We start from the raw sequence: 22,778 nt of genomic DNA on the forward strand, positions 1-22,778 counted from the left end.
GAAAACTTCCTAGATACCGCTTTTGAAACAAGGTACTGGAGGTAAAGGCTATTTAAGAGATCCTTGCATCTTTACAGGCAGCATGAGACATGTATAGTTTTACAGGAGGGAAAAACTGTTAAGTCAAAAATTCTTTCTCCCAGCACCTTCTGTGTTCTGCTCATGGCACGTAATGGTCACTGAATATTTCAGCTTTTATTCCTGTCACTCTGGGAGTGACATCTTCATGCCGCCATTTTGGTTTCTTTCTTCCCATTCTTGGGCATACTACCGGGGAATGGAGAGGAATAGAAAAATGAAAGGATGCCACACTTCCTTTCTCAGGCTTCTCCCATTCTTAGTGTAGTTATGGTAAAACCAAATGAATGATGCATTTATCTATTTATAGTGAGTAACTTACAAAATTTAATCACAAATGCTTTTCATATTCATAGAGAAACAGGGGCGAGTAGAATTTACTCTGCGGGTTTTAGAATGTACAGAAGTGACTGATTGTACACTAAATACAATCCTTAGAGGCATACAAAATTGTTTGGAAGGCACTGGAAAGGAAAAGGATATATGTGGTGTGTATCTCCCTATACTCTGTAAGTTAGAAGCAGAATTGAAGTGTGAACAGGTTACATGCTGGGAATGCAATTGTGCAGTTTCCAAACCTACCCTGCCTAGAGACAGGGGCAGCATCTGAGAAGGGACTAAGTTGCTAAGCAACTTGTTTGTATGGTGAGTATTGAATTTAAGCTTATTTCTATCCTCTGTAGTTTCTAGTGTCAGCTATTTTTGTTCATTGTGCGTTAGGGCTGGGATGTGGAGCATCAGGGCTCAGTTTCAAGATCTGTGTTGAGCACAGACAGGCATATCAGCACTCATTCTCTCTTTTTCATTAAAGATAAAGTGAAGTCTTTCCGGGCAGCTCTACAAGAGGAGGAACAGGCCAGTAAACAGATCAACCCGAAAAGACCACGTGCCCTTTGAAATGGGTCTTTGCTGCTAAAGGAATCCATGAACCCATACTGCTGTAGCACACATTTGTTACAAAACCCAGTGGCCGTAAGAACTCAACTACTTGAAAGTGTAAAAATGTTAGAAATGTCTGTGGAAATGTCCTGTTTCTTATTCCTGAATGGCATTTTCAGTTTTGTGTGAAATGCTCCTATGATGTCTACAAAATGCTTCTAGACCAGACAGCACAACCATGCAGGTTTGGCAATAGTTGCCATGTTTTCCATAATGAAGTAAAACTGTGGCCATTAAAAGGTCACAGTATTTCCTTTTGACTCTGTTCAGTTTTTATTACAAAGACCAGCCGTGCTGTTTTAAATTGTGTTTGCGTGCATGCACACCTCACTAGTGGTTGTACATAACTTCTCCTCTACAGACAGCTGTGCTTACCTCTTCCCATTCTGTGCCTTGATGAAGGCTACGTAACCCTAAACATCCTCTTTCTGAAGCACAGCGTTAATAAACAACATTCCTTATTTGTCAGTATAAATTACTTTTAGTACGTGTACATTTTTAATGTGTTGAGACTTCATTTTTGGTGGCTAGTTTCATCTCACAAGGATGTGCCATATCATTTGAACAGGAATTGCAAGAGCTGTTAAGAATGGACAAACAGCTGGACATTGCATCCTCCTTATCTAGATTTATTTGACTACCATGAGGAATGGTTATATAATTTTAACATTTTCTCTGTCATAAAAAAAAAAAAAGAACAAAAAAAAACCAAAAAATACAGATTAGTTGATGTATAATAAAGGGTAATGTTTAAGTACTGAGGAGAATTGTATCTTAGGATAATGCAGATATACAGTATGTGGTATGGTGTGATAATGCTGTCAGAGTAAAGGTACGATCTGACCTCTGCATATGTATAGGATAACTGTCAAAGTTTGGGGATACAGCTAAATACATATGTATTGGCTTTTCATATACTGTTAAAACTTGGCTTTTGATGCATGACACACTTACATGTACATTAACAGTAGTTTGCAGGTAGTTTGAGTAGCTCTGTTGCTTTAAAAAAAAAGTAGCTAATACCTATTTTTCCCTTTGTACAGTGCCAGCACCTGAAAAGTGGGTGAAATTGCATCATTTGAGTATTTTGCACAATACTTCTACCTAACATTAATAGAAATCCCAGAAATACCTGAACTCTCACAAATGGTGCCACGTGTATCAGCACTTTTTAGGTGGTGGCACTCAAGTTATTTTTACAAGTCAGTATCCAGAAAAGATTGACCTTTCATGTAAGAACTTACTGTCAAATGAAGAACTGTAGACCTCTCTAGGAGTTCTCCCTGTTTCCAGGAGTTCCTATCAGCAGACTTTCCCTTGGAACTGTTCAAAAATTACTTTTAGAATACAAGCCTGTTTGTTTGTGCCAGGCCTGGAGGGAAATAAAGGGAAGGCAATGAAAAGAGAGTTAAATGAGCCCAGAATTCTTGTAGTGTTTAATGTTTGTTTCTCCCATAGGAAGGTAGGCTATGGGAAGCTGTTGTCGCATCATGGTTAAAAATAAAAATCCTCCTGTGTGTAAACATGAAAACTGAAACAACAATGTAGATTTTACATAATGTGTTTAATAAATAAAGCTATTAAATGAATTACAGATGAGAACTTATGTCTGTGAAAGCTCTGTTGTGCTTTGGGAAGGGTTTCACTTTGTAAGCACACCAGAGTTACGCTTTTGAAAAGGTTCCTGTTTTCCAAATGAGTATTTACTTCTGGAGCTAACTCTTACGTACAAATTTGTCACGTAGGAAGAAGTTCCCCAGAGCACTTGTCCTGACTTCAGTTTTGCAGCAGGTCTTTAAAGAAACGTGACATCTTTCTGAGCCTTTGTTCCAGACTGTCATCCGTCACAGTTAAAAGAAAAAATGAATGAAACAGAGGACAGCAGCTTTTGGTAGCAGGTGGTAGTACAGGTTAGTGTAGAATACCAGAGGATTTCTCTGAAGCTGCTCTAGAGAAATCTTTCTTTCTAAAACGCCTCTGATGACTGAGACATCCTACATGAGAAACAGTGGCTTTCCTACTCTTCCTACATAAAAGCCTAGAGCAACAACCAGGCTGTGGTTTACAGCGGGTGCCAGAGAGGACAGAAGCATTAGTATTTCAGCAGCTTTTTACTAAGCCTTGTAAATGATGTGTCTGTCAGGTAGCAGATGCAAACTGAAATTGTGTCTACTGTGGGGGGACTGTTAAAAGAGTCTTTATGACAGAGACCCCTCTAAAGGTCAGGTCTACAGATAGTGAAGGAGTGAGAATCAAAATAAACTGCTACAGCTGGCTACAGCACTGGAATTCCTGTAGCTCATTGTTGTGATGGACTGGAATTACTTGAACAGGACTCAAGACAAGCTTCTCCTGATTCCCATCTGGTAAAACAAAAGCATTGAGGAAGTGTGACACAGAACTCCAGCACTTGTTCCTTCTGTATTAGTCTGAGCATATTGCTGTGGCTACTCACCTCACTCATAAATTGGTTCTATATACAGTGAAGCAGGACTGGAATCATTAAATTACAAAATAACTGAGCAATCCAGTTTTTCAAACAACCTCTCAGAATGCCTGCAAATTCAAGTGCATATTTCTGTACATGCTTATAAATCAATGACTCTTAGAAGAATTGACATTGGATACGTATAAAATGAAGTTACAGAGAAGTTGTTTTTTCTTATTTGCCATCGTCTCCATTTACTGTGGTCTTACCGAAAGAAATATGCTATACATGAAAAAACAACTTACGGTAGTTAATACAGAGTCATGCTTTCACCCCTGCATGATGCTACAGAGTTAACAGTTACTGTTTTCCTGAATCAGAAAACAGACCAAAGTGGATTTTTCTTTTGACAGCTGCTAGGCAGAGTTAATGCAAACCTCCTTGGGAAAACTCTGCCTTGTCCTTAGTAACAAACATACATAATCCAAACTATATTAAGACACTTCAGTAAGTCTGTCAGGACACAGGCATGCAGTGCTCTAAAACTCACTGAAAGCTTTGATCTATGCTGAAATTCATCCTTGCCTTGAAGGGTGACGTAGTTTTCTTGTAAAAACAGCTGCCTGAATTTACAGTTGACAGAAACTGTCTCTGCTTATGAGGAGTGGCCCTTTGGGAATTTTCTGCTGGTTCCCTCAGTGGCTTGATGACAGTAAGGAGCGGGTAAAGGAGATTACACTGGTAGTTTCAGGTGCTTCAGTGTTTTTTTATGTTATACCAAGCCCTCAAGATAAGTGCTCTTGTTTCTGAGAAACGGTTACTGGGATTTCTCCAAGAGCAGCAGATTACTAACAGACATGGAATGCGGGTAGCTACCAGAGGACAAATGGAAGAGACACGCAATTCAAATCAAAAGCATTTAAATACTCTTTCAAACAAACAAAAAATCCCAGACAAATGGAATGACTACAACTTTTGTTGCCCAGATCTAACTCCTGGGTTGTACTGAATATATGTATAAGAATATACTGAGGTGAAGTCTATGATCAGAGAACACAGATTTCAATTATGGCCACATCAAGTTATTGGATATATTTAAAAATACGCTGACATGTGGAAGTCCAGCACTTCAGTTGTGAAAGAATTTATCACTCTTAAAATACAGAGCAGCAGCTTCTTGCCTACTATCTGTGATAAAATTGCATGTAAGGTTTCAGTAAGAACCAGAGTGCGTATGCTGCATTCTGCTCATTGCTTTTGTGAGAACTTGTCCCATTGCAGCCACTCTGGCTTAGGTAAGACTTTGGTGACAAAATACAGAACACCTTTCATTCTTCTAGTAGAATCTATGAGAAATGGATGCCTTCTGAATTGAAGCCGTGCAGCAGTCTGAAAGAGTGAAATATTTGTGTTACAATTTCTACTAATTTATACTTCAGCTTAAGGCATTTCTGAGACATGCTGGCTGGCAAAGAACATAGGAAAATAGCATGAAAGCAGCCATCACTGTTCAACTGCCATAAAGAATTGTTACAGATCTTAAAGTAGAAGTTAGCAAATTTGCCATTTTAGAGATGCAGCTGTATTTTCAGCACAGTTAGTTACATTGCATCCTACCAGGTTTACTACATTTCTGTAAAAAGCAGTAACTGTATAAATTGTCACACTGACAAACAGCTAGGAATTTTTATCTTAAATTGGGAGAGGATTCATGTTGCCACTCAAATTAACTGACCAAGAGCAGAATAGAGTAGTTAATTACTCAAATTCCCAAATCATGCTATAGACTACAGTCTAATCCTCAAGACAAAGAAGGGCTGTATAAATCTCGAGGGAAATTACAATAACCAATTTGATTACTAAAGCCATTTTTAGAGGAGAGATAGAAGCGTCTAGCACACAAATACCAGAAATAGGGATCTTTAGCTAGTTGTTTCTCAATATTGTAAGCAGCAGTTAAAATATAAAGAGTTTAAGTGTTTGTTCATGTTCAGGACTAGAAGCAAGGAGTGCCTGCTTTTGAGAGGAAAACAGTTAGTACTATTCCTGTGTAACCCAGTATTAATTTGTGCTGTACAGATGCAGATAGAATATGAAAAGCTTAAAGGAAGATAAAGAGAAAAAAATTACCTAATGAAATCATCTATATCCATTGAACGGGCTCGTTTTTCAGAGTAACCTGTATTTTTTAGGACTGTCTGTATTTTCTCTGCAATTCTGAAGTTTTCAGGTATTTCCTGTCAATAGAAATAAGATACAAATTAATTTTCTATTCATAGCATAGAGAAAGGTTCATTTAAATCATTTATTCTTTTCCTGCTTTTAGAATAGTTCTTGTTTCACATAAAGTAAGTTGTCTTTTTTTCTCGTATGGATTACTGTATTCTTCTATTCTTGCATCTGAATCTTTGTACCTGAGCTCATTCACTGTAAATGAATCACAAGAGCATTGCTAAGTTTTCTTACTAGATTGTCAGATGTACTAGTAGAAGTCCTTGAGACACGTACTGCCAATATATTACTAATATACTCAGCTTTCAGGTTTTTCACTGTAATTTAGTGACGCTTTTAAAATTTTCTCTAAGAGGGAAGTTCCTTCCTCCCTCAAACTCTCTCAGAAAAACTTTTAACATGTTAAGCTTTTCTATGTTGATTTTTTACTCTTAGAAGAAAGTCAGTATGCAGGTCAATACACAGAAACAGAATTTAATATATTAAAAACGAACTTACTGTATTATGTAAGGAACAATGAATTCGGTAATTATGGTCCAGCAACTGCTCTACAGCACTTGACCTGAAAGAAATACAAGTTTAGAATGAAGACTGAGCTTTCACTCATTTTTTTGACTGGACTGCTTGTTCACCTTTACTATAAGAAACTTAACATCTACACAGAGCTGTTCTTTTTAAACAATTGTCTAGTTTTCTTCTAAAAGAAAAAACTTATGACCTCAGCGTAAATCTTCCATCATCGTTTATCCCAGACTGTGCTGGCATGCATATAACACTGCTATGCATTTGCACAAAAGAAATGGCTAACTCTCAAACTTGGAAAATATTACCTTTAATAGAAGTTACTTACTTAAATGCTGCAGAGAGTGTCTTGTTTTTCCTAACAAAGGCTATCCTTACCAGACCATCCCACTCCTGAAATGAAAAATTTGAGAATTTACAGAAAGGAACACACACAGCTACTATGAACAAGAACAATCACTACTGACAATTTCACAATATTGAACACAAAGAAAAATGTGTCAGGAAAATACCTTTCTCAACAATACAAAACCAGTCCCCTCTTGGACAAAGCAATACAAATGGAGGAGAAAATACTTCACCCACAAAAACCTTTGAATTGTTCTTTTTCCTGCCTAGACACTACTGTATAGATCTTATGTGCTGAGAAGGCAGGCACTTGAAGAAAATCCAGCTAACCTTGGGCAAGGCTGAAAGGGTCTTGAAGATCAAAGTGGTTTAAAAATTAAGAATACTATTCTGTAACATCTGTCTTCTGAGATGATTTGAAAATAAGGCTTCTCATAGATAATCCTTTAATCATAACCCAAAAAGTCATCAGCCAGAACAGCCTCTGGGCAATATAAACCATGATGAAAAGGACGTTATTACTAGCAACTCTCCCACTGAGATTGGAGATGGTACCTCTGTCTTGTCACAAATACTGCAAGCAAAGCTGCACCCCAACTGATGGTGGCACATTCAGGTAACGTCCTAACACAAGGTGGATCAATAAAGGGATAAGTACTTTGGAATTACGTAAATGCCAATGAATAGCTGGTACTTACGAGTGAAAACAGCACACAGAACTGAGTAATAAGTGAAAAGAAAAATGAAATTAGGCATTATTGCTAGTATGTTACATTGTTATTAGCGTATATGATGCTCACCTGAAAGTTGATAGGTGGTGGTGGGTTCTTTGGCTCTATTCTGACAACACTGGATTCAACTTTGGGAGGAGGCCTGAAGTTGTTCTTTCCAACCTGTTAATCAGAAGTCAGGCAGCTGTATGAGTAAGCAGCAAATCCTCACATTCCTAGAAACATTCTTCTATCTTTGATAGCTCTGTCAGCTAACGCAGAATAACATACCTTCATCAGATGGTCGACTCGAGCTAGTAACTGAGTATTAATAGAGAGCCTGCAGTACAGTTTAGTTCCTGGTTTTGCAACCAGACGAAGTGCAAATTCCCTTTGAAACATAAGTATTGCACACCTGAGAAAAACAGAAATGAGAAAATGAATTCTAAGTAATCAATTTTTACATCAAAAGCCAACCAACACACTTGGAAAACACAGGATTTGCCTCAGTGCTCAGAAACTATGTTTGTCATAAACAAACTCTGCCTTAATTAGCTCAGAGTGTTGTTACAAAAAAAACCCCCACAAAACTCGGTGAAACCATCTAAATCTCCTTAAAGCTACAACAGAATTTGATTCTTTACACTGCTAACTGGATCAGGATCAAAGAGAAGAAGCTAGTCTGAGTTAGGTGCCTAACAAATCATTTTGAGTAATTCTATGAGTCGTCCTTCAAATCCAAACTCTCTAGCTCCAAAAACTGACCAGTAAGGTCACTAACATTAGCACTTCAGTGACAGAAATAAAGAACTGCTGACATACTGAACACCACGCAGAAGTACCTGGGCAGTTAATATTTTTAGACCAGACAACAGGAATCGCCTTGGCTTCGATCCTACCCTTGCCACCATTCCTTTCTCAGGTAGGAAGGCATTTGAAATGCTATGATGCCCTACTTATCCCTGGAATAACCATTACGTTATAAAACGAGTGTGAAGAGGTGCAACTCCTTTTTTCATCAGCTGGACACTCACTGATGCCAAGACTAAACTTTCTTCTCATGCTTAATAGATTGACATAAACTAATTTCCAGGCTCTGGCAGGTTTCAGATTACAGAAAAATTTTGGTCTGGCTCTGATCCATCAAACTGATATTTTAAGAACTAAAAAAAAACTGGTTTGGGAATATTTTTAAAACTATTTTTTTTTCTATCAGGTCATACAGAGCTCTGTTCTTCCACATACCTGAAAAATGGTCTATGAAGCAACAACTTGAAAACAAAAGGTGAAGAAATCTGAGGAAAAGAGTACTAGTGTTAGTAAGATTTCTGGGCAATTATAATTTAAAAAGAAAAAGGTTTTTGCCATGCTGTTTAGCCCATACCTGGTAAGGCAAGTTAGCCACACACGCATCAAAGAATGGTAAGTCTGTTTTCAAGATATCTCCAACCTTGATTTCCAGTTTGTTTGCCAGACACCTGGGGGAAAATACTCCGTGGTTATCCTCAGAGAAGCATGTCGCCCAAGTTTTCGCCAAAATGGCTCCACTGCTTTAAGCGCTTGCAATTTCCGCAGTTGATACTCACGTGCCCTGGACTCTCTTCTGAAGCTCACCAACAAGTCTAGGGTCAATTTCACAAGCAATAACCTGAAAACAAAATATATATTTGCAATTTTGTACAACTTCTCCTAACTGAGATTATAATTTCAATTATAAAAAACCCATCTCTATTGCTACAGATTTAAATAATTCTTAAAAATTCCCCATTAGGCTATGCACCTTCCTTCCTCCTCCAAAACATGCAAGCCTTACCATATAAATGGATAACAGCAATATAGCTTGACAAAACCACACAAGATTTACACAAACAGCTAAAAACTCATTGGAATTATGCAAATGTTAAGAAAAATATGCACAGAGTAATTCTGCTTACTGGAATCAAGCAGATGAAGATCCTTCTGTTAGCTTTAGCCTAAGCCACAATGTGGATAGAGCTTGGGAAGCTGCAGGGGAAACGTGCACTTACTTTTTTTACTTTCTCTAACATCTTTACTGTCAGGTTACCAGTTCCCGGGCCTACTTCCAGAATGACATCTGTGCGTCGCAGGGCAGCCTAAGAACAAATGGTTATTTTTCTAGAACCAATTTTAAGTTAACTTAAATTAATTTTAATTAATTAATTTTAAAGCAAAACGTATGTGCACCTCAGTAAAAAGCTGAAATCAGCTAGCAGAGGCATGTGACTGCCGCTTAGAAAGGGATGAGAGGGAAATGCTGAGATCAGGGATGTCTTAAAGCTAATTTATGAAAGATATTTGGCCAAGTATTGAAAAATAGGCAAGCGGCCACATTCTTAAAAAAGAAAAAAAAAACAACATCAAGGCAGTAACTGCTCTACAGAAGGAAGGAAGGTCCCTCCTCAACCAGAGAACGGCGACAGTCAAGAAAGAGGACCGTGCATGGGGGCACGCTTTCCCAGAGAACTTTCAGCCAGCTCTGCCAGGTGCAGCGGGGCCGATGCTGCGGCGCAGGGCCCCGCCGCCGCTCCCGCTCAGCCGCCGCCGCCCGCCGCCTCCCCAGCGGCGCTCCCCGCTCCGCCAACCACCTTCTCCACGATGCTGTTGACGACGAGGGGGTTCTTCAAGATGTGCTGGCCGGCCCCGGTGTTGAAGAGGATGCCTAGGGCAGAGAGCGCGGCGTTACAACAGCAGCGAGCGCACGCCGCGGACTAGCACTGCGGCCTTCCTCTGCCGCCGGCATTCGTGCTTCTCCCGGCTCAAACCGCGCTCCCCGCCGGGACCTGCCCTCACCCGGGCCGCCGCTCCCAGCACCGAGGCGTGCCCCAACCCCGGGAGAGCGCGGGCCGCGCCCGGGAGGCAGGCCCGGCCCCAGTCTCCGTTCCGCCGCTCAACGCGGCCCGCACTCACCCGTAGCGCGGCCCTCCCGGCGCTCCTGCCGCGGCCGCTTCCCCGCCCGCGCCTTGGGCATGGCGGCGACCGGCCCGACCCGGTCCCGTTCGCGGCGCACGTGCCCGGGCCGGCGCGGGCGGAACGCGTCACGGGCGGGACGCGTCACGAGCGGCGCGCGGGGCGGGGCGGGGCGCCGCGGCGGACAGCGCCTCCCCGCGGGACGGCGGAGTGCCCGGGCCGCCCCCCCGCGGCGCCGGGCTGTAAGTGTCGAGCGCCGCGCGGCGCTGGCGTCGGTTCGTCACCTGTAGGCGCGGGGTATGACGCAATCAATCATCCGCGGGGACAGGGACGCGGGCGGTGTTTGCGGCCGCCAGCTCCCGGTGCTGCGGCAGGGGAGGAGCCGGCGCCGCGGCGGGGCCGCGCTTGGGCGCGGTAACATCACTCCGCTGTGGGCGCACGGATCGCCGGCTCCAGCCTGCGGGTGCCATCAGGTGCGTTTTCAGTACTTTTTACTCACCAAAATAAAGAAACATCGAGTTACTGAACATTAGACACCTGACAGCATAAAATTATATATGAATATTGATGTAATACATTTCATGGGTGTGAGAGATGACTTGTAAAAACAGGTCCTGAAAGAAACAGGCCTGTGAGAAACGAAGACTGAGAAAAACAGCCTGAGAAAGAGCTAAAGGATAGTGGGGGGAGTAGAGGCCCTCTGAGCTAAGGAATGTCTCAAACACTCACAGAATTACAGAATCATTCAGGTTGGAAAAGACCCTTGGGATCATCGAGTCCAACCATAAGCCCTACTCTACAAAGTTCTCCCCTACACCACATCCCCCAACATCTCATCTAAATGACCCTTAAACACATCCAGGGATGGTGACTCCACCACCTCCCTGGGCAGCCTATTCCACTGTCTGACCACTCTTTCTGTGAAATTTTTTTTCCTAATGTCCAGTCTAAATCTCCCCTGTTGCAGTTTAAAGCCATTCCCCCTTGTTCTGTCACTAATCACCTGTGAGAAGAGACCAGCACCAACCTCTCTACAATGTCCTTTCAGGTAGCTGTAGAGAGTGATGAGGTCTCCCCTCAGCCTTCTCTTCCTCAAACTAAACAGTCCCAGCTCCTTCAATCGCTCCTCATAGGATCTGTTCTCCAGGCCCTTCACCAGCTTCATTGCCCTCCTCTGCACTCGCTCCAGCACCTCGAGATCTCTCTCGTATTGAGGTGCCCAAAACTGGACACAATACTCCAGGTGTGGCCTCACCAGTGCAGAGTACAGGGGGACTATCGCCTCCCTACTTCTGCTGGTCACACTATTTCTAACACAAGCCAGGATGCCGTTGGCTTTCTTGGCCACCTGGGCACACTGCCGGCTCATGTTCAGCTGCTTGTCAGTGAGAACCCCCAGATCCTTCTCTTCCAGACAGCTCTCCAGCCACACCTCCCCAAGCCTGTAGCCATGCAGGGGGTTGTTGTGGCCCAAGTGCAGGACCTGACACTTGGCCTTGTTGAAGCTCATCCTGTTGACGTTGGCCCACCGATCCAATCTATCCAAGTCTCTCTGTAGAGCCTCCCTATCTTCATACAGATCGACACTCCCGCTTAACTTGGTGTCATCTGTGAACTTACTGATGATACACTCTATGTCCTTATCAAGATCATCAGTAAAAATGTTGAACAGAAATGGTGCTAACACCGAGCCCTGAGGAACACAACTTGTGACCGGCTGCCAGCTGGATTTAACCCCATTGACCACCACTCTCTGGGACCGTCCATCCAGCCAGTGGTTGACCCAGCAGATCATTTGCTCATCCAGGCCATGAGCAGCCAGTTTTTCTATGAGAATTCTATGAGGAACTGGGTCAAATGCTTTTCAAAAACCCAGGTAGACAATATCCACAGCTTTTCCCTCATCCAATAGTCGGGTCATCTTGTCATAGAAGGAGATCAGGTTTGTCAGGCAGGACCTGCCTTTCATAAACCCATGCTGACTGGGCCTGATCCCCTGGTTGTCCATTATATGACTTGTGATGGCACTCAAGATGATCTGCTCCATGACCTTCCCTGGCACTGAGGTCAGACTGACAGGTCTATAGTTTCCTGGATCCTCCTTTCTGCCTCTCTTGTAGATGGGTGTCACATTTGCCACCCTCCAGTCCAACGGGACCTCCCCAGTTAGCCATGACTTCAGGTAGATCATGGACAGCAGCTTGGCGAGCACATCTGCCAACTCTTTCAGCACCCTTGGGTGTAACCCATCCGGTCCCACAGACTTGTGTGCACCCAAGCAGTGTAGCAGGTCTCTGACCACTTCCTCTTTAATGGTGATGACCAAAAATAATGAAACAACAGTCACAGGGTGCATTCTGTGGGGGTCGAAGCTGATAAGGCTGCCCCAATAACACAGCATGCAGCTGGAGGGGGGAGCCCTGTGGAGACAGGACAGTTCTGCTCTGGTGCACCTGGTCAAGTTTCAAGGGCCATCTGTCCAGTGAATGACCTTTGCTTCATTATGCACAAAATGCATATTAAAGTTAATACCCTGATTATACTAATGAAGATTAACAAGATCATGCTAATTACATCATCCCATGAAACACCTTACCCCTCCCCGTACATGGGATACATAGGTACGTGGATCAACCTAGGGGACGGACCCAAGGAAAGTGTGTATAAATTGAGGGGGGACAAGAAGGGGGTGGGTTGGAGAGTGAAGTGAAGTGAAGTGAAGTGAAGTGAAGTGAAGTGAAGTGAAGTGAAGTGAAGTGAAGTGAAGTGAAGTGAAGTGAAGAAGATGGATGCCTCCTTGAACCCTTGCTGGTGGGATCAACGCAGGAACCCAGACCAGTGATTTCTATTTCTCTATTCTATCTCCCTCCTTTCCTTTTTCCCCTTTTTCTTCACTACCATTAAGTAATGCAAGGCATACTGTATTGCTTGCCATAACTCTTTATATACTTAGCCAATTATAGTATATCCAATTAGTACATTGTGCGAAGTTAATAAATGTCAGGACTTAGAGACCTGTCTCACCATTGTCCACTCCGCTGGGGATTTATGAATCTAAGTCACTTGTCTCTCTCGTCTGAACAGGGCATGACAGTGGGGTGGTGATTCTGACCCTCTGCTCTGCTCTGGTGAGACCCCACCTGCAGTCCTGTGACCAGCTCTGGGGCCCCCAGCATAAGAAAGACATGGACCTGTCGGTGTGGGCCACGAAGATGATGGTGGGGCTGGAGCACCTCCCCTGTGAGGACAGGCTGAGAGAGTTGGGGTTGTTCAGCCTGGAGAACGGAAGGCTCCGAGGAGACCTTATAGCGGCCTTCCAGTACCTAAAGGGGGCTACAGGAAAGATGAGGAGGGATTCTTGATCAGGGACTGTAGTGATAGGATGAGGGGTAATGGTTTCAAACTGACAGAGGGCAGATTTAGGTTAGATATAAGGAAGAAATTTCCTGTGAGAGTGGTGAGACACTGGAACAGGTTGCCCAGAGAAGCTGTGGCTGCCCCCTCCCTGGCAATGTCCAAGGCCAGGTTGGACGGGGCTTTGAGCAACCTGGTCTAGTGGAAGGTGTCCCTGCCCATGGCAGGGCGGCTGGAACTAGATGATCTTTAAGGTCCCTCCCAACACAAACCAATTCTATGGTTCTGTGATTTCTACCACAGCCCTTTGACACCCTTCTCTCCATTGCTCCAACTGCTCAGAATAAGCACAGAACGAACCCGTAAAACTGTCAGAAGTTTACATTTTTCCTCGCCCGTTCCCAGCCGCTCGCACACCCAGCTGGCCAGGAGAGAGCTGTTACCCCGGCTGATGGGAAACGCGCACAGGGCCCCACGCAGGGCTGCGGGGCAGCCCGGCAGCGCGGCCATTCCGAAACCGGGAACCGCAGCCAGCGCAGCCCGAAGACGACGCCGCCTCCCGGAGGGCCTGAGGAGAGCGGCCCGTCGTACCCCAGGGGCCGTCATTCGGCGGCCGTGAGCCCCAGCACGCCGCGCCGCAGGGCCCGGCTGGCTCCCCCGCGACGGCTGGCGGCAGGGCCGGCCCGGCGGGGCGGGGCGGGGCGGGGCGGGGGGGAGGCCGGGGGCAGCCTCTCCCACCCCGGCCCGGGGAAACCGCTGACGCCCTGCGGCGTCGCGCGACCCGCGCCCCGCCCCCCGCTCGTGGGCCCTCCCCCGCGGTGGGAGGGGCACGCGGCGGCCCGCCCCCACCTTCCCGCCGCCTTATCTCGCGCCGCGGGGATAGCCACTTGCGCGTCGCCGGGTGCTGACGTCACGGCGGTGCGCCGCAGAGGTAGCAGCTGGTGCCGGCTCGTGGCGCGAGCTTCGGAACAGGCGGAGGTCTTTCGTGCCGGCAGCCGCCAGCCGCGGCCGGGGGCCGCCACCGCCCGGGGCCCGCCTTGCCGCCGCGGGCCCTCCTGCCGCTGCGGGCCGCGCCGGTGGGCCCCGGGGGGCGGGCTGCGAACTGCCGCCTCGGCGTGGCTGGGCGGCCTCCCGCCCCTCTCGGCGGGGTGGGCGGGCTGGTGGCGGGACGCGTGCCGCGGAGCTAGTCGGTGCTGGGCCGGGGCGGGTGTCGCGCCGTGCCGGCGGGAGGGAGGGAGGGAGAGGGTAGGCCGGGGAGAAGGGGGTAAGGCAGCCTCAGCGCGGAGCAAGCAGCGCTCGGGGGCGGGAGCCCCAGAGTTACAGCGTAGCGAGCGGTGCTGCTCTTCGCCCCCCGCGTAGGCTGCTGGTCCGCCTCCTGCGTTTCTGTCGGCGCTGCCCGGTGCTGTGCCGTGCCAGTGCAGCGTGGCTTCCGCGGTGTGTGTCGTCTTCCGTGCTGGCTGCTGTGGGCCGCTGAGGATAAGGCAGCTCAGCTTTGTACTTTCTGTGGCTTGGCAATGGCGAAGTGCTTTCTCTGAGTCAGAAGAAAAGAACCGTTACCTAATTCCGGGGAGCTCTTTCCTTGTTTCTCCTTGAAACGGTTTCCAACCTGGGTAGAATTGATGGGAAGGCCTCAGAGGAACATGAGCCATGAAGCTGTGTGGTTTGTTGACAGAACTTGGTTTAGTAGTAAAGGGCAAGTGTTCACCTTTAATGGTGTTTATCTTCTTTCTACAGGTTGAAGAACAGTAGTTGAAGCTTTGCTGCAAAGCAGATTATTCTCTAAATCAAAGGCAGGGTCAGTGCAGCTGTGGTGAGTTATTTCTCTGGTTTGTTACCTTAGAAGACAACAACATGTAAAATGTAGGAATGTGGTCATAAATACAGTACTGATACTGGTTCCAAATTATGCTTCCATGTACCTTGCTTTCCATGTCTCACACATGAAGTGATGTCTGTAATGTATTTGCTGTGCTTTCAAATTAGCATTCATAATATGCAACAACTACCTCAGTCTTCACAAATAGTGAGTTCCCTATGGGTTTTAGTTTCTTGAAACTTCCTTTCAACACCAGTTTTTCACCTCTCTTTGCTTTTCTCATCCTTTCATTGTACCATTCTGCAGAAGGATATTTAGTACCATATGAATAAATGACATAATACAAGCTTTCATTTCCCAAGCTTTACATATTAAGTTTTAAAACTGTATCATCAGAAGCAGATTTTAACTGTGGCTAAGCTGAAATGGTTTAAAGCGCTCTTCAGAGTGTGAGGGCAGACTGAAACTTCCATTTCTGTTTTTAGATCTTGCACGCTAATTTGTTATCATGTGTTCTGTCATATCTTTTTGAAAACGTGTTAAAATGAGGTGAGCTAGGAAGAAGTCAAAGGAATAAGATCGGTCTTGTGAGGTTGGTCATCCTGTAAGCTTACTATTAAACATGAAAAATATTCTTGTGTTGCTTCTGTGTATCCATTTGACTCTGTTGTCAATACTGAACCCTATAACAGTTTCTTATGAGTTAAATCCAAGCAAATTGTTGGAATAGTCTCACTTTTTTACTACCTCTCTTTTTTCTGTTAGGAGTTTTTGCTCAGTTTGGTGCTTTTCATTTAACCTGGAAGGCCATTCTTCTCAATATTTTTCATGTAATCTGACTTCTCGTAATATTAATGTCAGCCTTGCTCACTGCTGTTCTTTATTCCTGTGTTCCTCCTTGGTCTTTGTTCTATCCTTTGTGTCTTCTGCATGATGATTTTTCTTTCAGACCCAAGTTTTGGTTTCAATGTTGCCTTTTTGTAAAAATAAATTTGTGGAAGTTCTGTTCCTCTGTTTCTGTCAGCAGTAGTGTGTGGGGGGGAAAAACCCTCTAACTCTTTCCTACTTAGACATTTTTATTAGTCGTGGCTTAAATTGGGCAAAGTATAGACAGCCTTGTTCATTTACGTAAAGAAAAATCTGGGGTTTTTTTGAAAAATCTTGGTAATGCTTAACATGAGTCATTGTAGTGATTGTGGTCATTAGTGTAGTTAGTGGTTTTAAGTAGCACCTTGAACAGCCAGGATACTGCTGGTACTTTTTGTTTTACTGCTCAGTAGGAATACTAGCATATGGCATGATTGATATGGGGTACTATGATGTTAGAAAAGAGACTCATGGGAAAGTTTATGGAAGGCTGGACAGAGATTGGCTATAACTCCTAATGGTTCCTGATTTTGACAGTGTTCTTAAAAGCATTGCTAATATGTTGTATTAGTATCACTGTGAATGCTAGCATTCTTGTTACTTGTTTCAGAAGGTGACTCATAAGTGGTTCTTGTGGCTTTTCAGAATGGTAACTTTGTTTTTCCTGTTTTCCTGAAAACAAAAGCGCTGGAAAAGACAGTCTTTAAATTTCTGCTTGAACCTACCAAGGTGCAGTTTGTAGCTTTATTTATTTGTTAGTTATACAGTCTGCTGACAAGAAGTGTTTGGCTCTGTCCTCTTTGCAAGTGCCCTTTGGGAAGTTAGTTTTAAATGTTTACAAAGTTTTCCATTAGCTTCCACTTTTAGCAGAGTTCTCAACTTCTCATAGGTAACTTGCTTTAGAGCCCAGACAATCTTGGTAGCTCTGGTCTCTCTCCAGTTTCTTCCCTTCTTTCTTGAACTGGGGAAAGGGAGAACTATGATGACAGAATTGAAGACAGTATTCTAGAACCAATCCTGGATGCTGAGTAGAAGAGGATAACGACATGCTTAGAGGCTCTTGCTGCATTGCTCTTAATGCAAAGACATAGTGGGCTACTTTATTATCAGTGAGAACACATTGTATTTTGGGTGATGTATTTACCACTTTGTCTCCTCATTTCATAGAAACTTAACTGAATCCATTCTTGCTCCTCATTACAGTGGAAGAGAATGTATTGAATTCTTAACAAAAGATAACAAAGTACAGGATTAATTGCTTGCATATCAGTGAGTTGTTATGCTGCATTCTTTGAAGTCCAGAAAAAATGAAGTGTGGAGGCATTTACTGATGAAATTCTTTGTTTTGTTCCCTTGCAGTTCTTGACTTGTTTTTGTAACTGATGTGATTTTTAAAATTTGGATGTATTTCAGTGTTACAGGAAAGGTGGCTGGATACTCTTTTGCCTGTTTCAAAAGGATTGACTACTCAGGAAAAACATTTAAGAGACTTGAAATATTCTCTGAAGTAAACTGAGTATGCAGGTACTTTCTTCGAAAGGGAATTAAAAGAATGAAGAGTAGAACAGAAGTGAGTCTTGGAGTTTTGCCAGTGAAAGGGGAGGAAGGAGTTAGGTCATGGGAATGGAAGTGCAGGACACTGGATGGTAATGATGAACAATTGGTATTGGTACATGTGGTTTCTCATTGTGCTGAGGGGTAGCATTTGATGTGTTGCTTATCTTCTAGGTGTAACTGAGTCTGTTTTTTTCCCTGTCAAGTGAGACTTGAGAATATGCTGTTGTCTCAGTTCTGTGCATATTCAGTGGGATCTTGGAGAGCAGCTTTTCCTTGTTGTGTGTGATTAGGCTCTTTTCCCTCATACAAGAAGAAATTCTGGTGTGGCAATAGAGCCAGGTTTGCATTTGCAACTGACAGTATTGAACATTCTCTAATGGAAGGGATTTCTTTTCTTTCCTCCCCAACCTGCTGTGTGCTACTTAATTATGACAGCAGTGGGTATGGGCAGCAGAAAGCAACATTCCTGAAATTGCTCAGTGTTTATTGTGAAAACAGTCTGTGATCAGTAAGTAAAGATGGGAAGTGCTGATCTTAACCAATGATTAAACGTGGAAATTCTGGCCTTTGTGACTTGAAGTGCAGCCTCTGCCTTCCATGTAAGAAAATGTTGTTTCTAAGATTGACAGACTTTACCAGCATTTCTATACATGCCTCGTGGCTGTGAAGGTACCCGAAAGACAGCAGCTATTTAATACCTCCTCTGCTCATCTCTAAGACAATCTGTACAAGTTGTTCAACAGTGAGTTAAGCTCTAGATGTACGCAGCAGACTGGGGAAAAATTCATTGTCCCTGTGATGTAACCCATCTATGGTGTAACCCATGTCCCTCTGCCTTTGCTGTGCAACAGCAAAGCCAGATTTGTAAGAGGTGAAAATTGTCTCTATCCCACAACGTTAGAGCTGATATTCGTGGACCTCTGCTGTTCTGTGGGGTCTAAGAGCATCTGTATGACCTCTGTGTAAATTATGATCTGATTGAGGCCCTAACACATCAGTTAAAAAAAAAAAGAGGGTAGTGGAGGGGGTCACAACAACTTAAGATTGGAAAGATCTGGGTTTAAACTCCTAAAGTACAGCTATGTTTTATCTGCAGGAATTGATTTCACAAAGGCACCTGTACATGGCAGTAATTAAAACTGTGTTTTGGGAGGATCCCATTAAGACAAGGAATAAACTGATGCCCTCATTGAGTAAATCATCTTTACCAAGTGTATGCAAAGGATCAAACTCCCAGTAGAAATCCTGTTGGTGAGAAGGAAATTCAAGGAGAGACTGTCAGAGTTGAAATTGCCTGTTAGGACCTGAGCCTGTAATGACTTAGGACACTGTTGGAAATCTGTATTCCTCCTTCCTCTCCTAGCCACTTCTGGTGTCTGTGGAACAGTGTCCTCAGATGGCTTGACATTTTGGCTTCTTTTTTGGTCCACAGCCCCCACCCTGCTTTTGGCCTTTTGGGGGCAATTATGAAGTTGGCTCTGTCATAATATGTAAGTTTGCTCTAAATTCACATTTTTGTTAAGACAGAGAAACAAAAGAAGGTTGATATAGAGGGGATTAGATCCCAGGAACTTGTGGTTTTGCTTTTAGGAATTAGGTTTACTTGAATGTTCTATAGCTGACAGGAGTGCTGAAGGTATGCTATTGTTTTGTTTTTCTGGATCTGGTAATTGATTGCTTTTAATTTTTTAATATTTAAGAAAATAACTGCTTTTCTTCCCTCTAGTGTTATGATTGATTTTTGTGAGGAAAAGGGGGGGTGATAATACCATGGCATTGCATTTTGTTGGGAAGGGAGATCCCTAAATGTGGCTACTTGTTCACTGTTACGGTACTGGTAAGCACCCTGCTACAAAGTCATGGATCTCCTGACAGCTGTCATAGTGTTTGTTAAAACTGCAGTTTGGTAAACACCTTAAGCAGGTATAAGCCAGCAGTGCTGCTGAAGAAGCAGTGTATATGTTGCACAGTGAAGAAGCTGCTTGTGCCTGTTCTGCCTGCTTTTTATGCCTTCCACTTTTACCTGTCTAGCAGTGTGGTGTGGAAATGATTGGGGAGTTTGATCCAAACAAAACTGTGCATTTTTCCACTCCCTCCAGCTTCAGGTATTTAAGGGGTACTGGGACAAGCAGAAGATCGTAATCCTTATTTTGGTGACCATACCTCTCTGTATCAGCTTAACTTTTTTGTACCTAGCTTAAACTGCAAATTCGAGTCTGGCGCAATAAGGATTGATTTGAAATAGTTTTTTATTTTTCCTTTTTATATTAATGAAAAATAAGGCTAGTGACTTACCAGGAGAAAGGAGAAACTGTTTAGAGGAATTTCTTAAATGTAAAGCAGTGGGCAGCTACTTGTTCTGTATGGGTTCTGATAAGTTTGCAATGGGCTCTTCAAAATCCCAGCCATAATGAAGCATTGTTGTCATTTGTGCATCTTGCCATTTGTATTTGGTATACATGTATCAGCTGTTTTCAGTTAATTTTTTGCTATCTAAATCATACAGAATTTATGGCTTCCTTAAGTTTATAAATAACGTAAAATATTTTATCTAAAAGTTGCCCCATCTTCAGGGAGGTGATTATTTTAATCTTTGATTTTGTTATTTTGCTTGTGACAGCCTCATCTAATGTTGCATGAGGACTGTTGTTTAATTGGGGTCAAAAAGCAACTGTGTAGCAAATTCATGGGAGACATTCTCTTGAGGGCTGTTAAATTTAAATTCCCTGTCTCTTACTAAGAAATCCTTGAACCACAGTTTTCTGGAGGATGGAAGAGCATTATTCAGAAATATCACTAGATGATTGTCCTGATTTGGGCATCTACTGTGGTCTTTGACAGGGGCAGAACACTGGGTTAAATGAACCCCTTTTCAGACCTACTAAGGTTGGTTTGGTTTTTCTTGGGTTGTTTTTTTTTGAGTAACAGCTGCTCCAATATTTAAATGAAAATACAAACCCTTTCAAGAATGAGAAGTGTTAAAAAGAAGCTTTGCAAATATTTGTCTTTGGGATTTTTTGTTGTTGTCCTTAGATCAACCAGCTAATTATTTTGAAATAAGATAAAAATCCTCATGGTTTTTGTGTTTGTATTGTACTAACTTCAATAAGTAAGTCTTCTGATGAGAACTGTCCTAAGTACATAAATTTTTAGTAGAAGCACTGCTGTCTTGGGGGCACCTTCCTTTTCTGCATCAGATTTGAGGGTAGCTGAGCAGTAATTTAGCTGACATGATCTTAGTTTTGCAGAGCAAAATCAGTTGTTACATAAATGCTCCATAATCCGTTTTTCCTCAAATGAACATGTCCTTGCAATGAATCTTTAGCAAATATCTGGGTATGTGCTGCAGATTCACTGTTGCTACACATACAGTTGTTCTCCAAATAATGAGAAGCCACAGGAAACTGTTCAGCAAAAGACCTAAAATCAGCTTCTCTGAAGTTGAAGTTATTTAACATTTTGTACACCATTTTACATACACATGCTCTGCCAGCTTACTAACTTTCAGAAGTTCTCACTGGCTTTCATCTACTAATAAAACCAATAGTCTGCTATTTTTTAGTTGAGTAGGCACTTCGAAATTATACTTTATCAGGTCTTGTTTGATGGTGTAAGATAAGACTATTTCTTTGGACAGTAATTTGACTTTTGAATGGAAACAGACAAAATCACTTCATAACATGAAGTATAATTTTGGTCTTGCAGGAATTGAGCTATGATCTCCTCCTTAGTGCGAACCCTATACCTACTACCGTTATGTTTTTCTCTCATATACTTCTTTTTGTCTCTCCCTTTCCTTCACTATCATTTATAGGTGCTCTAAAATTGTTAGCTATACTATGTACTTCAATGCTTTAGTGTTTATACAGTAAAATATGAATATATCTTTTTATTGTTGTTTTTGTGTGTACTTATTTTACTTGTTTTTTGTGCTGTGAATATGAAGCTCCTATTGTGTTCCTTGCAAGTTAACTCAGTGTTTTTCAGTGTTGTTATGTTGCTGCTTCCTGGCCAATTTTGGCTGTGCATGATGAAGGCAGCCTAAGGTACTCAAGATGTCAAAAATACCTGCAAAAAAGAAGGAAGTTCAGGATATTGCACCTAAAGACCAGTGTTACTGCCTGTCCTGACAACAACATTATGTACTAATATTTCATGATTTTTTTAATGGAAAAATTAAGCTAGCAGGACTTTTAATGTAACATCAGTCTTGCCTTGACATTGATTCTTTGTGCTGGGCACTATTCCACATAGGATAAACCAGTACCAATTGGATTTTGTAGTCTAAATTGGGGTCTTGGTTCCCTGGAAATTCATGGTCTGTGGAGCAGTGAGCTGAGAATGTTTAAGTTACGCAAAGCTCTCGTAATTGCAGGAGTATTTTAGAGAGTCTGCGAACTGATAAAGATTGAAATGACTGACATGAGTAGATATGAAGAAATAAAGTAGATTGGTTTTGCAGGGTGAGGTAGGTGGACCTTGGCTGGCTGCCAGGTGCCCACTGAGCTCATCTATCACTTCTGGCTTCTTTACCTCCTCTGAAGCAGCACAGGGGGATACGGACTGGGGGTTATGGTCAGTGCATCATGTGTTGTCTCTGCTGCTCCTTCCTCCTCTCACTCTTCCCCTGCTCCAGTGTGGGGTCCCTCCCATGGCAGACAGTCCTCCATAAACTTCTCCATTGTGAGTCCTTCCCATGGACTGCAGTTCTTCATGAGCTGCTCCAGCATGGGTCCTTCCCACAAGCTGCAGTTCATGAACTGTTCCAGCATGGGTCCCTTCCACGGGCTGCAGTCCTTCAGGAACAGACTGCTCCAGCGTGGGTCCCCCATGGGGTCACAAGTCCTGTCAGCAAACCTGCTCCAGCGTGGGCTCCTCTCTCCACGGGTCCACAGGTCCTGCCAGGAGCCTGCTCCAGCGCGGACTTCCCACGGGGTCACAGCCTCCTTTGGGCATCCACCTGCTCTGAGTGGGGTCCTCCAGGGGCTGCAGGTGGAGA

At 43.5% G+C, this 22,778-nt stretch overlaps 3 protein-coding genes across 13 annotated transcripts in view; 2 read left to right on the forward strand and 1 right to left on the reverse strand.

Moving 5' to 3' along the window:
- Positions 1 to 2,619, forward strand: part of KIF2A (kinesin family member 2A) — a 58,396-nt gene extending 55,777 nt beyond the window's left edge. For all 5 annotated transcript variants that reach the window (XM_074813768.1, XM_074813769.1, XM_074813770.1 and 2 more), the window contains one exon: positions 890 to 2,619. In XM_074813768.1, the coding sequence (XP_074669869.1) occupies positions 890 to 975 (86 nt within the window). In that variant the 3' untranslated portion in view covers positions 976 to 2,619. The remainder of the gene's footprint in view (positions 1 to 889) is intronic.
- On the reverse strand, positions 2,563 to 10,301 carry DIMT1 (DIM1 rRNA methyltransferase and ribosome maturation factor). Of its 3 annotated transcripts, XR_012621818.1 has the most exons (13): positions 10,186 to 10,301; positions 9,864 to 9,937; positions 9,285 to 9,371; positions 8,844 to 8,905; positions 8,642 to 8,735; positions 8,503 to 8,552; positions 7,549 to 7,672; positions 7,348 to 7,440; positions 6,528 to 6,592; positions 6,176 to 6,239; positions 5,576 to 5,682; positions 3,473 to 4,834; positions 2,563 to 3,380 (listed from the first exon to the last, which is right to left on the reverse strand). XR_012621818.1 is itself a non-coding variant. In XM_074813773.1 (12 exons), the coding sequence occupies exons 1-12, from the start codon at positions 10,244 to 10,246 to the stop codon at positions 4,792 to 4,794; spliced, it is 924 nt and encodes a 307-aa protein (XP_074669874.1). In that variant the 5' UTR covers positions 10,247 to 10,301; the 3' UTR covers positions 2,563 to 4,791. The 3 variants fall into 3 exon arrangements, 2 of the variants coding, with proteins under 2 accessions (XP_074669874.1, XP_074669875.1); XM_074813773.1 differs by having other exon boundaries at positions 2,563 to 4,834; XM_074813774.1 differs by lacking the exons at positions 9,864 to 9,937; positions 10,186 to 10,301 and adding an exon at positions 9,463 to 9,852 and having other exon boundaries at positions 2,563 to 4,834.
- Positions 10,302 to 14,482: 4,181 nt separating this feature from the next.
- Positions 14,483 to 22,778, forward strand: part of IPO11 (importin 11) — a 115,525-nt gene continuing 107,229 nt past the window's right edge. For all 5 annotated transcript variants that reach the window (XM_074812516.1, XM_074812518.1, XM_074812517.1 and 2 more), the window contains exons 1-2: positions 14,483 to 14,615; positions 15,274 to 15,349. The gene's annotated coding sequence lies outside the window, so the exon portion shown is untranslated. The remainder of the gene's footprint in view (positions 14,616 to 15,273; positions 15,350 to 22,778) is intronic.

The sequence above is a fragment of the Strix aluco genome, chromosome Z (genome assembly GCF_031877795.1).
Source record: "Strix aluco isolate bStrAlu1 chromosome Z, bStrAlu1.hap1, whole genome shotgun sequence".
Taxonomy (NCBI): Eukaryota; Metazoa; Chordata; class Aves; order Strigiformes; family Strigidae; genus Strix; species Strix aluco.